The 17,389-nt window shown below is 45.1% G+C and overlaps 1 protein-coding gene across 13 annotated transcripts in view; it reads right to left on the reverse strand.

The window, feature by feature from the left end:
- Nucleotides 1–17,389, reverse strand: part of hdac4 (histone deacetylase 4) — a 553,521-nt gene that overhangs the window by 26,269 nt on the left and 509,863 nt on the right. For 11 of the 13 annotated variants that reach the window (XM_085985633.1, XM_085985631.1, XM_085985630.1 and 8 more), the window contains 2 exons: nucleotides 5,394–5,512; nucleotides 4,559–4,692 (listed from right to left, as the gene is read on the reverse strand). The exons of 1 other annotated variant lie outside the window; for it this stretch is intronic. In XM_085985633.1, the coding sequence (XP_085841759.1) occupies nucleotides 4,559–4,692; nucleotides 5,394–5,512 (253 nt within the window). Of the gene's footprint in view, nucleotides 1–4,558; nucleotides 4,693–5,393; nucleotides 5,513–11,195; nucleotides 11,278–17,389 lie in introns of those variants that run through there. One more of the 13 variants, XM_085985641.1, reaches the window with a different exon arrangement.

Raw genomic sequence — 17,389 nt, forward strand, 5'->3', positions numbered from 1 at the left:
CCCCCCTCGTATAGGTTGTGGGAGCCCGTAAAACCCTCCCGCCATAGGACTAACCACCCTAATGGCTGGTACAAAGATGGTTACGGTCACGGAAGGAGCGTTAATCACGGCCAGAAATCCTTCCACCACTTCATACAATTCCCCAAAGGGAACAGTGTGAAGACACGTACGACGACGACGTTGCTAATTAAATAAATGGAATGAAAAAAATGCTTTCAGGGCTTTTAAAAGTCTTTAAATCGCTTTAATTCTGTTTAAAACTACTTCAGATTCTTCAAAATAATGTAAACGTTTTTAAAAGTTTATAAAAGTTACCAAAAGCTTCTTAAAAATACCAAAAACCTATTTAAAATGCTGCTCTACATGTAAAAATGCTTTGCAGCTTGTGAGAAACATTGGGGGCGTGTCCTTTTAAAATGAGACCTCAAGGGGCGTGTCTCACTTGCACTGCGTGCTCCAGGCTTCGCGCTGGCTGCACTCCTGGGCGGCGTGACGTCAGACGCTGCCCGGGAGTCAACATTTTAAAACAGGAATTCCAGGCGTCCCTGAAGCTCAACGGCCGGCGCGTCGCGTAAGTGCAGATCGGGGGCTTCCACGCGCGGCAAGCCCCCGACCCGAATTTCTGCCCCAATGTGATGCATAATAAATACATTTTACCAACATTAAAGACCATGAATATTGAAGATTTCTAACTTGCAAATCAGAAATTCCAGATGTAGCCAACTTTCTTGCTTAACAGTATTCAGCATGGTCATGAACACATGGTATTTTTTGCTGTATTTTGAAGGAATCAGAGAATGTCTTTCTCATGCAAACCTATTGTTTCCACTCCAAGATTAGTCAAGCAGCCCAGTAAATAACCGTGTGTCAGTAATAAAGACTGGAGGTTCCTGCCACAAATGCAGACATGGCAAGCTCCTGAGGGGCTGAGAAGTTTGGGTGATTTACTCTCAAGTTTGGCTAAAGAAAAAAAAAGACAAATTCTATTTTTGAAAATAAAGGTTCATTATTGTGAACAAATCAAAAAGCTTGAAAGAACAGTTAATTGTATTATTAACTTTGAGATCTTCCTGTAAAAGTTTCCAGATAAAGACCACATGGTGTAAACTTTTCTTGTGGTAACAAAGGATACAATGGATCGCGCAGTTGAAAAAAGTATTGAAGCCCAGGCTCACAGATGACGGGCGGCCATTTGGGTGGAGCATCAGGCAGCTCCCACTACCGGCTGAAGTCCATCTCAGCATGAGAAGCAGAGAAGGGGTAAGGGATAAGACAGGAAAAGAAATCAGCCATTTAGGGCTTGCTGGGATTACATGTTACTAGAGTGACAGCCAGTGCTATACATTGGCACTAAGTTCATCCGTATTGGGCTTAACACAGGCAGCTCCCGATCTGCTAGGTCAACTGGTGAAGCACTAACAGTGGCTTTCATGATAGAAGGAACATTATGATTATTATTAAATGCTCAGTCAACACCTCTGTGCAACTTACAGTGCCGAAGGGCCAGGCTCTGGTCACTCGTTTGCAAAATATTGTGTTGTGTGGCGAGACCCAAGAGCAGCAAAAAAAATAAGGTACAAACAGCAGAGGCAGAAACAGAAAACATGAGTGGAACACTGGCAATAAGCTTAGGCTGCCCTAAACTGTAACTCTCATTGTTCACTTCCCCTGTGTGAAAATATCCATTTCACCAGGAAAATGAAAAAAGACTTGCATTTCTATAGCGCTTTTCACGACCACCGGACGTCCCAAACCGTTTTACAGCCAATGAAGTATTTTTTGAAGTGTGGTCACTGTTGTAATGTAGGAAACGCGGCAGCCAATTTGCGCACAGCAAGCTCCCACAAACAGCAATGTGATAGTGATGTTGATCAAGGAATAAATATTGGCCTGGACACCGGGATAACCCCCCTGCTCTTCTTCGAAATAGTGCCTTGGGATCTATTACGTTCACCTGAGAGAACAGATGGGCCTCAGTTTTACGTCTCATCCAGAAGACGGCACCTCCGACAGTGCAGCACTCCCTCAGCACTGCACTGGAGTGATAACCTAGATTTTTGTGCTCAAGTCTCTGAAGTGGGACTTGAACCCATAACCTTTTGACTCAGAGCTAACAACTGAGCCACAGCAGACACTGAGGAGCAGAATTTCAGAACAAACAGAAACTTTGCATCATAAATGATAAGTATGGGGAAATAGAGTCATAACAATGGCACAGTAGGAGGCCATTCAGCCCATCGAGTCCGTGCCTGCTCTCTGTAAAGCAATCCAGTGAGTCCCATTCCCCCGCTCTATCCCCGCAGCTCTGCAAGTTTATTTCCCTCAAGTGCCTATCTAGTCTCCCCTTGAAAACATTGAGTGTCTCCGTTTCCACCACTTCCATCGGCAGCGAATTCCAGGTCATCATCACTCGCTGCGTAAAAAAGGTATTCCTCAAATCCTCCCTGTATCTCTTGCCCAAAACCTTAAATCTGTGTCCCCTAGTCCTTGTACCATTAACTAGTGGGAACAGCCTTTCCCCATCTAGCCTATCCAAACCAGTCATAATCTTGTACACCTCTATCAAATCACCCCTCAAACTCCTTTGCTCTAATGAAAACAAATCCAGTTTCTCCAACCTGTCCTTGTAGCTAAGATTCCCCATCCCCGGAACCATTCTGGTAAATCTCCTCTGCACCCTTTCAAGGGCCTTCACATCTTTCCTAAAGTGTGGTGACTAGAACTGGATGCAATACTCCAGTTGTGGCCTAACCAGCACTTTATAAAGGTTCAGCATAACTTCTCTACTTTTGTACTCAATCCTTCTATTTATGAAGCCCAAGATCCCATATGCTTTGTTAACCACTCTCTCAATATGCCCTGCCACCTTCAGGGACCTATGCACATTAACTCCCTGGTCCCTCTGTCCCTGCACACTCTTTAAAATTGTACCATTAAGTGTATATTGCCTCTCCCTGTTCCTTCTGCCAAAATGCATCACCTCACACTTCTCTGTATTAAATTCCATCTGCCACTTGTCTGCCCATTCTGCTAGCCTTTCTATGTCCTGTTGCAGTCGATTGATATCATCGTCACTGTTTGCCACACTCCCAAGTTTGGTGTCATCAGCAAATTTAGAAATTCTACTCTGTATTCCAATATCCAGGTCATTTATATATATCAAAAAAAGCAGTGGCCCCAGCACAGACCCCTGGGAAAGAACACCGTCCACCATCCTCCAGTCTGAAAAACAGCCATTTACCACAACTCGCTGTTTTCTGTCCTTAAGCCAATTCCTTATCCAAGCTGCCACTGAACCACCTATTCCATGAGCTTCAATTTTGTTAACCAGCCTTCTATGTGGTACTTTGTCAAACGCCTTCCGAAAATCCATGTAGACAACATCCATTGCATTCCCTTCATCAATCCTCTGTTACTTGTGTGATTGGAATATCAAAATTGAAAATAAGAACTGGAGCTCAAACCTCATGCATGTTTTCATAGGTGCTTTTTGATCACAAAAAATACATCCCACATTTATTTTGATCTCCTCCTTAAAGATCACCCACTGTTCTATTACAGTTTTTCCTCTCAGTCTTTGGTTCCATTTTACCCTGGCTGGATCCTTTCGCATCCCACTGAAGTTAGCCCTATTCCAGTTTACAAGTTCCACTCTAGATTGTTCCTTGCTCCTCTCCATTGCTAATCTAAATCTTATGATATGATGATCACTCGTACCCAAGTGTTCTCCCACAGACACTTGGTCGACCTGGCCCACCTCATTCCCCAGCACCAGATCCAGCAGTGCCTCCTTCCTAGTTGAGCCAAGAACATATTGGTCAAGGAAATTCTCCTTTCAGAAAACACATTTCAGAAATTCCTCCCCCTCCTTTCCCTTTACCCTAGCATTATCCCAATTGATATTTGGGTAATAAAGTCCCCCATATCTCTGTGATTGCCCTGCAGATTTGTTCCTCTACCTCCCTCTAACTATTTGGAGACCTACAGAATACCCCCAATAGCGTGATCATGCCCTTTTTGCTCCTCAACTCTAACCAAAATATTTATAGTGTGCAATACATTGGCACACCAATGTGCTGCAGAGTGGTTGTTCACTACTGCAAGCCCACATGTTGAATCCCCAATCTTAGTTGAACTGCTGCATATAGGATGGGCACCTCCACAGTGGTGGGTGGGAGGGGTGTTGAAGAGACAACCTCCGAGCAGATGGTTTCAGAGTCGCATTACTGGATGCAAATGGTGGATGGCATGGGCAGATCAGTGAATGGGAGAAAAATACAAACATTCAAGAAAAAAAAAGGTATGGAAATGTTTAGGCAGAATTGCAGTTTACAAATGTAAGAGTTCTAATAAGATATATTCACACAACCTGTTTAGGACCCTCCCCAGTTTGTTGCAATTGGTCATTCCAATTATTTAATCTATGTTACTGATGAACTGGTTCTGTGGAATTACATTTCTTTTGGAAGTCTGCCCTCATCTCATTCATAATCTTCAGCAAAAGGCACACCTGTGAGTTCTTGAACTTGTCAGCTTATAATGTGCATTGATGTTTTACCTCATTTCCAAGTAAAGCAGAAACACATGCTTCTGAGGCATCGCAAATGGCAGTGAGATCGTGGCCCCCTTCCAGAGCTAGCACGACACGGCCTCCAGCCAGGCCCATCAGCTGTTTGGTAAGGTAGCCAAAACCTGTGTCAGGAAAGAGGAAATGCAAGAGAAGTCAAAGGTCAGAAGCCTACTTTGACTCTTGGCAAACGATCAAAGATTCCAAGTATTACATCATATCTGAAATGGCCACCAGGGATTACTGGGACTAAATGTATAATATAAGCCAGGTTTAATTTCAATAAATACAATTTACTATTTCAGTTCAGGCCTTTTTGATCTTCTGTTTAATATATGCATTTTTTCTGTGATAAATGTTTTGAATTTCCTAAAGTGGCACGCCATCTATTTCCTAAGGGCCTCCAAAAAAAATGCCCACTTCTCATTTTCTCGCAGGCAAAAGCAGCAAACGGAACATATAAACAAATATCTCAGAAATGCTTATGATTTCTACTCATGAAGAAAACCATTAACCATATGGATTTAAATTCTTGCTATTTCAACCCTCAAATTCTAACATATACTCTTTGTTTATGACTTTTCAAACAAAGACTTATTTTACAGCTCAACCAGTAAACCCATGGCTTCTCTGAAAGATTTAAAGATCCTTTTGAAGATTAGTGCTCATATGTTCCTTCCCTCCCCCTTAGAGCTAGAAAATGTGGGTCATATACTCTCACTAATTTGGCTGTCAAAAGTTTGAGTTTTTTTTTATTAAACTCTGCTCTAATTAAACCACCCACTTGAAATAAAAACAATGTCATTTGTCACATGAGCAAACTTACATTTAGCTGAGACTTTGTAACCTCCGAGAGGAGCAGGGTGTCCTTCCACTGCATCAAATCCAGAGGACACAAGTACCATATCAGGGGCAAATTCATTAGCAATGGGCATCACCACTGTCCTGTAAAGAAAGGCAAATATCATCCTGCTTAAGATTGTGTCGTAAATACTAATTTTCATGATACTCTCTATTGTTTAAAATTCTGTCTATAATTAAATAAATTCAACAGTGAAGGTATTATCAGATTAAGTTTATTTTTATTCATTTTACACTAAAATTTAGAAATTATGAAGAAAAAAATTATGCTAACTACTACTTTCATATCTCGCAAACCATTTTTTTTAAGGTAATACCTTTCTTGTTTTTAGATATTAAGAAGTAGCAGTTGAATTTTAACCCTTTATCTTCATTAAACTGAAGTTATTGGAGTAGTGCAGTGGTGCTAAGCACTGGAACACAAAGCACTGGAACACTTGACAAAGGGGTTTTCACCCGAAACGTTGACTCTATTTTCTCTCCACGGATGTTGCCTGGCCTGCTGAGTTTTTCCAGCATTTTCTGTTGTTATTTCTGGAACACTAACATTGTGTTACTGGAGTACGAGGACATAGTTTACTAGTTAAAACTGCTCAGATCCCCATCTGAGCTGCACCCAACAGGTTACTGGTGGTGGAAGGTGCTGCATCACAGCAAAATAGCTGAATCTGTGTTTTTGTATACCAGAAAACAGGCAGTTATACTGTAGTATGGCCCCAATCACAGCGAGTGTGAAATAGCACCAACAGGCTTTTACTCTGCTTGTACTGTTGCAGGTGGGAGAGGGAAGATTTTTTAAAAATTAGTTTTTATGGGATGTGGGCATCGCTGGCAAGGCCAGCATTTGTTGCCCATCCCTAGTTGCCCTCGAGAAGGTGCTGGTGAGCCGCCTTCTTGAACCGCTGCAGTCCGTGTGATGAAGGTACTCCCACAGTGCTGTTAGGTAGGGAGTTCCAGGATTATGACCCAGCAACGATGAAGGAGTGGCAATATACTTCTAAGTCAGGATGATGCGTGACTTGGAGTGGAACTTGGAGGTGGTGGTGTTCCCATGCGTCTGCTGCCCTTGTCCTTCTAGGTGGAAGAGGTCGCGGGTTTAGGAGGTGCTGCCGAAGAAGCCTTGGCGAGTTGCTGCAGTGCATCTTGTAGATGGTACACACTGCAGCCACGGTACGCCGGTGGTGGAGGGAATGAATGTTTAAGGTGGTGGATGGGGTGCCAATCAAGGGGGTTGCTTTGTCCTGGATGGTGTCGAGCTTCTTGAGTGTTGTTGGAGCTGCACTCATCCAGGCAAGTGGAGAGTATTCCATCACACTCCTTACTTGTGCCTTGTAGATGGTAGAAAGGCTTTGGGGAGTTAGGAGGTGAGACACTTGCCACAGAATACCTAGCCTCTGACCTGCTCTTGTTGCCACAGTATTGATGTGGCTGGTCCAGTTAAGTTTCTGGTCAATGGTGACCCCCCCAGGATGTTGATGGTGGGGGATTCGGTCATGGTAATGTCATTGAATGTCAAGGGGTGGTGTTTAGACTCTCGCTTGTTGGAGATAGTCATTGCCTGGCACTTCTGTGGTGCAAATGTTACCTGCCACTTATCAGCCCAAGCATGAACGTCGTCTAGGTCTTGTTGCATGCAGGCATGGACTGCTTCATTATCTGAGGAGTTGTGAATGGCACTGAACACTGTGCAGTCATCAGCGAACATCCCCGTTTCTGACCTTATGTTGGAGGGAAGGTCATTGATGAATGAGCTGAAGATGGTTGGGCCTAGGACACTGCCCTGAGGAACTCCTGCAGCGATGTCCTGGGGCTGTGATGATTGACCTTCAAATCGCCACAACCATCTTCATTTCTGTTAGGTATGACTCTAGCCAGTGAAGCGTGTTCCCCCCCGATTCCCATTGACTTCAGTTCTACTAGGGCTCCTTCATGCCATACATGGTCAAATGCTGCCTTGATGTCAAGGGCGGTCACTCTCACCTCACCTCTGAAATTCAGCTCCTTTGTCCATGTTTGGACCAAGGCTGTAATGAGGTTGGCAGCCAAGTGGTCTTGGCAGAACCCAAACTGAGCATCGGTGAGCAGGTTATTGGTGAGTAAGTGCCACTTGATAGCACTGTTGATGACACCTTCCATCACTTTGCTGATAATTGAGAGTAGACTGATGGGGCGGTAATTGGCTGGATTGGATTTGTCCTGCTTTTTGTGGGCAGGACACACCTGGGATAGATTGTCGGATAGATGCCAGTATTATAGCTGTACTGGAACAGCTTGGCTAGAGACACGGCTAGTTCTGGAGCACAAGTCTTCACCACGATAGCCAGGATGTTGTCAGGGCACTCAGCTGTTTCTTGATATCAGGTGGAGTGAATCGAATTGGCTGAAGACTGGCTTCTTTGATGGTGGGGACCTCCGGAGGAGGCCGATATGGATCATCCACTCGGCACTTGTGGCTGAAGATGGTTGCAAACGCTTCAGCCTTGTCCTTTGCACTCATGTGCTGGGCTCCACCATCATTGAGGATGGGGATATTCATGGAGCCTCCTCCTCCCGTTAGTTGTTTAATGGTTCACCACCATTCACGACTGGATGTGGCAGGACTGCAAAGGTTTGATCTGATCCGTTGATTGTGGGATCACTTAGCCCTGTCTATAGCATGCTGCTTCCGCTTTTTAGCATGCATGTAATCCTGTGTTGCAGCTTTCCCAGGTTGGCGCCTCATTTTTAGGTACGGCTGGTGCTGCTCCTGGCATGCTCTTCTACACTCCTTATTGAACCAGGGTTGGTCCCCTGGCTTGATGGTAATGGTAGAGTGAGGGATATGCCAGGCCATGAGGTTACAGATTGTGGTGGAATACAATTCTGCTGCTGCTGATGGCCCACAGCGCCTCATGGATGCCCAGTTTTGAGCTGCTAGATCCGTTCTGAATCTATCCCATTTAGCACGGTGGTAATGCCACACAACACGATGGAGGGTGTCCTCAGTGTGAAGACGGGACTTTATCTCCACAATGACTGTGCGGTAGTCACTGCTACCAATACTGTCATGGACAGATGCATCTGCGACAGGTAGATTGGTGAGGATGAGGTCAAATAGGTTTTTCCCTCGTGTTGGTTCTCTCACCCCGTCATAGGCCTAGACTGGCAGCCCTTACTACTGTCAGTGCTTCTTCCAAGTGGTGTTCAATATGATGGAGTACTGATTCATCAGCTGAGGGAGGGCGGTAGGTGGTAATCAGCAGGAGGTTTCCTTGCCCATACTTGACCTGAAGCCATGAGACTTCATGAGACCCGGAGTCAATGTTGAGGACTCCCAGAGCCACTTCTTCCCAACTGTATACCACTGTGCCGCCACCCCTGGTGGGTCTGTCCTGCCGGTAGGACAGGACATACCCAGGGATGGTGATGGACATTGGCTGAAAGGTATGATTCTGTGAGTATGACTATGTCAGGCTGTTGCTTGACTAGTCTGTGGGACAGCTCTCCCAATTTTGGCACAAGTCCCCAGATGTTGGTGAGGAGGACCTTGCAGGGTCGGCTGGGCTGGGTGTGCAGGGTTGACTGGGCTGGGTGTGCAGGGTTGACTGGGCTGGGTGTGCAGGGTTGACTGGGCTGGGTGTGCAGGGTTGACTGGGCTGGGTGTGCCGTTGCCGTGTCCGTAGCCGGTGCTGAGGTCGATGCCAGGTGGTCCGTCCGGTTTCATTTTTATTATTTTGTTTCGTAGCAGTTTGTTACAACTGAGTGGCTTGCTCGGCCATTTCAGAGAGCAGTTAAGAGTCAACCACATTGCTGTGGGTCAGGAATCACATATGGGCCAGACCAGGTAAGGAGGGCAGATTTCCTTCCCTAAAAGGACATTAGTGAACCAGATGGGCTTTTACGACAATCCGATAGTTTCATGGTTACCATTACTGATGCTAGCAATTATTCCAGCTTTATTTAATTAACTGAATTTAAATTCCCCAGCTGCCGTGGAGGGATTTGAACTCACGTCTCTGGATCAATAGTCCAAGCCTCTGGATTACTAGCCCATTCAAAGCTCTTAAATGCATAACAATTTCCATCTAAAATTGGAGTATTGTGGAAATAAAAGATACATATTTTACAGAAGATCTCACACCAGAAAGATTCAGAGTACAAGCACAAAATTAGGCCCTTCGGTCCACCCAACTCTGCATTAGTCCCCACATAAACACTTAGGGGGTGAAATTGGATAAAGCTCAAAAACAGGTGCGGGCACCGTGATGTGCAATCTGCCCATGCCCGTTGAAAGGAGTTCAGGCAGCATGTAAAATTTGTAAATTTGTGCTGCCTGCTGCTTTACGTTATTGTAGCTCACAGCCCGGTGCTGAATGCGCTGCTGACAAGCTATGCGCTCAGCAGGGGGCCGAAGTTCACGATGTTCGCACAAGGCTAGCTTTACTTAAGTGGCTCAACAGGCCAGGGAAAGGGCACTCAGACGCAGCACTTGAGGCCTTTGTGCAGGGGATGAACACTGGAAGAGAGGTCCTCTACCCACAGGGGGCCAGGAGGCAGAAAGGAGGATGTGGGACCCGATCGCCGAGGCAGTCACTACCAGTGGTGTCGCCCCCAGCACGTGGCTCCAGTGCCCTAAGAAGTTTCATGACCTCAAACAAGTGGTCAAGGTCAGTGAGTGCATCTTCAAAAACCATCTCCTACCAACTGCACCACTAGCCTCACACACTGCTCAATGCACGACCCCCACCCCCCGCAGTCATTCACCTACGAACAATCTCTACCAAACACGAGGCACAACTCCCATTCCTAGCTTCACTTCACCCCCTTGGAGGAGACAGTGCTGGCCATTCTTGGCAGGGGCATGGCTAAGCCCGTGGCCAGCAGTGGGGCTGAAAGAATACAAGATGCCAGTATCCTCATACGTTATCCTCCTTCTCATATCCCACAATCTCTTCTGATTTACAAGCCACGCATGTTGTAAGCGTGCAGCTCTTGCTTCCCCCCTCCCCTCATCACAACCCTACCCTCATGCCTTCCTTATTTCAGACAAGAAATCCAGCCTGCCCAGCTAGTGGTTGAATAAGAGGGAGAGGAGAGTGAAGAAGAAGAAGAAACACTGTCACTCGATTTCACACTCCCAGCCACCAGCTCCTTTGAGGCCATCCTGCAAGGCCATCTGCAGTGCTCCCCACTGAAAGTCAGCAGCCTTCCAGAAACGAAGGAGCACTAGGCTAGGCAAAATCACAAGTAAGACAGTCACTAAGGGAATGCGTAAGGATGATTAGTTTTTTTGATGCAATATTGGATGCATATATGGATAAAGTTGGATTGGAAAGTTTGCTTTGTGGTGGCTTTTATTTTGAGGATTGTGGCCAAGAGGACGCTGTGATGGTCAGTAACAGAGGGAAGGTAAGGTGTGGGGCTAATGTTGAAAGGGGAATTAGGGGCTGTGTTCACTGGTACTGCAGACAGATGATTTGATCCCAGATATCCTGGCCAGAAAGGTACTGTCTGGGTTGCCTCTTTCCTTCTGCTTCCACCTCCACCTCCCTCTGCGAGCAGCTTGTCCCCTTTGCTGCCTCTGCTTTATCTCATGCTGCAGCCCATGGGGGACTGCAACTAGAGCTACCAAGGACTGTGAGCAAATGTTGTTCTCAGAGGCCTTCCTTTAAGAGCCAAAGCCTTGCAAACGTCCAACAGCACTCCCTGCACACTTTAACGACTTTTTTAATGCCTTACACCAAGCCACTACTCAAATAAACACAAAAGCAAAAATCAAAACTTACCTGAAAGATGTGTGTCCCTTTAAGTAGCGCTAGCGGTGGTGGTGGGGTCTGTTGTGCAGTTGAACGCATGTTCAGCTGTGCGTGCTTTGGAGAGGGCATACATTAGAATGGCGACCTCCAAAATAGTAGATCGTGCGTCAAATCAGTGTTACCATTTTTCCAGCGAGCACAGGCAACGGCCGCGCTGCTGACCTGCCCAAAACGGCGGCCGCTGTGGTCCGTGCCAGAAGCAAGACAACCGCCACTTTTTCTCTGAACCAGCCTCATCAGCCGGCATTAAGGTGCTGAATTTCATGGCCCAAATCTAAACCCTCTCCTGTTTGCTCCCCATATATTTAATTCAAGCAATTATCTAATTCCTGTTTGTATAAGACTCTGTTTCACTCTCTTTTTGCGATGATCTTGAAGTCTCACTGGTCAGTGCAGACAAATGATCATTATTCAGTCTACATAATACAAGTGATCGCTATTTACTCTTTATAATCTTTAAGATCTCCATCTTGAATCTACACTGCACCTTTTCCTTCCTATAGTACAGTGCTAAAACTGTACACAATATTTCAACTACCACCTAAGGTCTTCTCAGTTGCAGTTACTCACCACTCCTCCTCCAAGTTAGTTATTATTTTGAATTAAACAAACTGGCAAAGGCTGATTCCAAATGTGAAATTATATCTTGGCACCATCCATACGATAGTGAGGTACAGACTGGAAAATATGTAGGTTTACAAAGACAATGGTAATAATTGAGACTCAATTTCGCAAACATTGAGAGACTGATGATGTTTTATGTTTAGGGCGGAGTAGTTGGCAATCATACTCTGGAAAAACCATCTAAAGATTTTCATGCGTGACACCTCTGGATTATAGTGAAACCACTTAAAACATATGACTGTTATGGAAACCAATCATCTTCTGCATGCTGGACTTTTCATTAACTGTAATGAGAGTGGCAGCGCACAGAACACATGACTCCAACCAAATTCTGACCACCTCTATCTGGCTTTCTTTCCAGTGGTGCAAGGCGGAGATCTAAACCAATCCACAACTCAACTTATTCACACAACGTCTTGCTTTAGTAAAAGGGAAGATTACTGTGCATATAATAAATAGACAGCTAGTTGGTTACAAGTATACAATTAAACGAAATGGTTTACAATTAAACTAAGTGGTTTTAATGAGCTCATGGGCCGAAAGAGTGAAGTTTCTGTTTGCCATAAAGCTCTTAAAGTACCAAGTATATCTGTTTCTAAAATACATGGCAGATAAGATGTAGAAGCAACAGGATGTAGGTGGAAAGGTACTAAATTGGATAGTGATTTTTTTTTAGTGATTTAGTGTTGCAATATTAAGAGCTTGTTCCCCCCACAGCATTTGCAAATAGAGACACAAGAGTCATACTGGAAAACATATTTAATTGATCAAGCAGACACTACATTCACTGGACAAATACGGTATTGAACTGAACCCAAACTGATCTTCGCTTTAAGCTGCAGATTTACAGGACTTCTAAGGTAGCTTTTGTTAAAAACAATATTTTCAATAGGGAGTTTTTGTTATGAACATAGTACAGGCACAAAGCTAAAAGGCAATGGGAAAACCAAAATTTAAAAAAACTTTACCGCATAAGTTACCAACAGGAATAATAAAGCAGCAACATACGTATATGGATTCAACTAACTTATGTCAGGTAACTTGTGGTGAGTGGAGTTAGCTGTACATGTACAGGAACAAATGGAGTGTGGTTCAGACAAAAGACTATCAGAATGAGGTCAAGAGCTGATTTGACTTTTACTGTGAAAAACATTAAAGAAACACAAAATATGTTAAGAAACACTCAGGCCTAGAAATTCAGTGGGCTGCGCCACCCATTAGCGCCCTAAGAGGGCACTTAGTGGGTTTTACGCCACTGGCCACGCCTCCCGCTAAATTTAGCGGGACGCTAATGGCAGCGCTAGCCGTTAGCGCTGCGCCGCAACCGATGACGTCATCGGTGTGCGCAGCGCCCCGCTACCGCCCCGATGACGTCATCGGTGTGCGCAGCGCCCCGCTACCGCCCCGATCGCGAAATTTAGTAGCGCCCCCTGCTTTAACACCGGTCGCAATTTGCGACCGGCTCAGGGGGGCCTACCTGCGGCAGTAGAGGCGCTGAGGTGCAGGGTGGACATTTTTTTTGCTGGCCGCCTGCCAACACCTCTCTGCGCCGCCGTCCCCCCACCCCGCGGAGTGCCGGCTGTGTCCCAAGAGCCCGGCACTCCTTAAGAAGGGGAGGAAGGCCTGCAGTACCGCAGCGCGCCATGCCGCAGCGTGTGGCGCTGCGGCACGTTGCGCTGCGAACTTCAGTTGCAGCGCCCCAAGAGGGATGCGGGGCGCCTCGAGTAGCACCGCGCTTCCATCTGGGGCGCGCAAACTGAATTTGCGGCAGCGGCTGCGACTTCTTCCGGGGCGCTACTTCTGGCGCCCTGGCGAGGCTGGTGCCCCAAACGGGATGCCAGTGAATTTCTAGGCCTCAAGCTTTTACACAAAACCAACCTCACTGTAAAGTACTCGAGTATTTTGAGCAGCTATTACACATGCGGCAAATTCTTCTATTCCTGCTTTGAAGTAGAGGGGGGGGTTTCAGTGCAAAGTCAAGTATGAGTGGTCACGGTTCTAAAATCATCACTTCTTCCCACTGCTAAATGGTATAATTGAGGTGGCTAACATTAATGTGCCCAACAGGTTAAATCACCTGCAATTTCTAATCTTGAGGTCCATGATTGATGAAGATGCACGGAAAAGTAGATGCTCAAGATAAAGATCATGATTCTTTTTCTTCCAATGCAAAACACTAGCTTAGATTAAATCTAAGTGTTGCTCGCTCTGCTTAGGAAAAAAGGAGTCCAGAATTCTATGCAATTCAATAGTAGAGCACACTGGAATAGCGATTCTGCTCATAGTGAATTATACTACAGGAAACTTTGGTTTATCCGGAGGTTGTATGTCCGGAATATTCGATCTAACGGAAAAAATCAGGAGCCATTTTCTATTATTTTTAGTTCTCGTTCTTTTTTTTATTCCCAGTCAGGCACTGCAAGGTCTGTAGCTATAGCAACAGCTTCAGCTAGAGACGCTTGCAGCTGCAGCCGACTCTTTAGAAGCTGTTGCTAAGCAACAGTGTTTGTTGTCAGATACGGAGATGAAAACCTCCGTATGCTTCAACATTAACTTTGTATGTCCGGCAGTTTTGATAGATCGGCAACACGCCGGTACCGTCGGTGCCGGATATCACAAAATTTCCTGTACTCCAGTGGGGCAGGTGGTAAGCAGAAGACTGGATACTTCGCCATATGAAATGGGGTTGGGGGTGGGGGGGGAAAGAAAATAATTAAAACAAATTGAAGGTGAACAAGTCACCACAGACCATTCTTGCCCACATTTCCAGTTAAAGGTTAGAGGCGGCACTGGCAGAGGTAAATCTAAAGGGGAAGGGGGGTGGAAAGAGGTGGAACCAACAAAAATAGAAGCAGCTTTAAAAATAACTTGGGTGTATTTCATATATATATCATTGTCTACATGATTATATTGGTCACATTAGTCATTGGAGAAAGGGTTAACCTACTAGCATGGGGCATTCAATATCAAAATTGTGCGCTTTCCACAACAGTTTTTTAAAATTTGTTTATGGGATGTGGGCGTCGCTGGCAAGGCCAGCATTCATTGCCCATCCCTAATTGCCCTCGTGAAGGTGGTGGTGAGCCGCCTTCTTGAACCGCTGCAGTCCGTGTGGTGAAGGTACTCCCACAGTGCTATTAGGAAGGGAGTTCCAGGATTTTGACCCAGCGACGATGAAGGATCGGCGATATACTTCTAGGTCAGGATGGTGTGTGACTTGGAGGTGGTGGTGTTCCCCTCCAAATCACACACTATCCTGACTTAGAAGTAAATGGCCAATAAACAGTACTCTGGCTCCAGTAACCTTGGCACAGCTGTTCTCTGCATGCATGTTTGGCCATGAAATAGGACATCTGCTAGACACACTGACCAGCGCTGTTTTATTTTGAACTACATCACCAATAATCATTTAAGACATTTATAAGCCTGCATGTTGCACCCAACAATCACCTGACATATAGTTCTGCTGCCACTCTATGATGATGGAACAAGCACCATAAAAACCAAGAGGGTTGTTATCCTATTGGAAATCTGCTCACCTTAAAAATAGAGATAAAAGTAATGGACCTGATTGCAGCATTTCAATTACATCCGAGTCTTTAGCACAATCAAGATATTTGTGTTTTGCTAAATTTCTTCCACTGCACCTGGTTTTGCATTGAAAGTGTTATATTACTGATCACTTCATTGGCAATGCAATTTCTTAGCCCCACCCCTATCTTTTCCTACCCCTCCAATCACTCCCACCATAGCTGCCAGCATGTAGTAAAATATTAAATGTTTGCACAAACAGGTACTAAATCGTTGCTTCAGCTGCTTGACTGTCAATTTACAGGATCCTGTCATAAGGCATCGCAAATATAAATAGGCTACAATAAGCATTATTGGATCCAACCATGGCTGACGGTTTTCCCTTGCAGTAGTGATGCAAAGCCATGCTGCACTCAGATGTGGCTGTACATTGCATGGGTGCCACTGTTCTTACCAAAATCCCATTTGAAGCTGTACTACCCTAATTCCTCCTCCCCAGTAAATTTTCTATCAATACACAGACAGCGTGTTTTTGTATTTATGTACACTGCTCACTCACTTTTCCAACACTAATTCCTGCCTTTAATTAAACCAAGTTTTACCTGGTCTTAATTCAGTCAGGGTATATAAAAGCAGACATGTTAACGCTCACAATAGATTCCTCAGGATGGCTGATCCTGGGTGTGTGCCAGCTGCTGCCTGTGGGAGGAGGTAGAACGTGTTGTAGCAAATTTTTTATTTAATATCTTAGAAAACTAGATCACACCATTATGTTTATTTGGATGCTGTTATCTTTGCTATATAATAATGCTACAAATTTGAATAGCACATTTTCTCAACACCCCCCTATAGAATTAATTATAAGCACTGCACAGCCAAGACATACACTACTATCCAGGATATATCCCTCACCATGCTTCTCCTGCTTTTTTTCCCTCCCCACACTACCCACTAGCTGGGAGGGTAAACATGCAATCTATTCTGGTTTCTGGCAAGCTGCTAGTAGGTATGAGAGCATGACTGTTTTGGGGGGGGGGGGGGCGGTGGCGGGGAACAGGAGGCAAGCGAGATCCACTGGAAGATTTTCTGACTGGAGATGAACTTGCCCCCTTTTCCATGCTTTCCCTTGAATTTATTCTACGGGGAATCACAGGTACAAAACTACATCTGACAAAAGTAGCAGAGCCCTTTCCATCTGCTCAGCTAGTGAATGCGATGTAGCATGGTAAGACAGAGAAGGGAAATGAAGTAGATGTAAAATTAACATACCAAACAGTAAATAAAATAAGCGATTACCAGCACCACCACTTGAGAAAGGGTGGTGAAATGCTACTTTACGGGCATAAATTGGACATGTGCTCTCTTATACAGTGTTACAACCCCCAAAAGGAAAAATGGAAAAAATTGTGCATTTTTGAATAACTGCAATAACTCGTGGAGTATAACTACAATAAAAATGATTACCAAACATGTGTCCATTTCAGAGGCTATTAAATTGCTATATTTAATTATTTACAACTAGACTGCTTTCCATGCAAAAGCCACAGTTTCAAATCCTCTCTTTTTACACCTTCATTGTTAAGCAAGGAGATGATTCTGTCAGCTGGTGTGAGCTCCTCTAGACTCGATACTAAGTCCAGCTTCAATCACCATTGTGGCAGCCAGTTCTGTTTTGGTCTGCCTGCTGATCTCATTGAAGTGCTTCCGACAATCCTGCCTATCACTTTGAACCTGGGAGATTGAACTGATTTTTCTCAGCATTTCCTCCCAGATTTTTTTTCCCTGTAGGAGGAATGATGGGCTGTCCTAAACAATCTTTTTTTGTTGTGAAGGACTTCAGTGAGTCAGTACACACCAGTATCGAAAACTGTGCTTACACTGTTCCTGGGACTAGGGACAGGGTCGCTGGCAAGGCTTGGAAGCTAAGCAGAGCCAGGCCTGGTTAGTACCTGGAGGAGTGACCATCAGGGAAGACCAGGTGCAGAAGGTCACGGAAGGAGCCCCGAGGAGG

Source organism: Somniosus microcephalus, chromosome 4 (genome assembly GCF_052327205.1).
Source record: "Somniosus microcephalus isolate GS21.2 chromosome 4, FLI_Smic_1.0, whole genome shotgun sequence".
NCBI classification, from domain to species: Eukaryota; Metazoa; Chordata; class Chondrichthyes; order Squaliformes; family Somniosidae; genus Somniosus; species Somniosus microcephalus.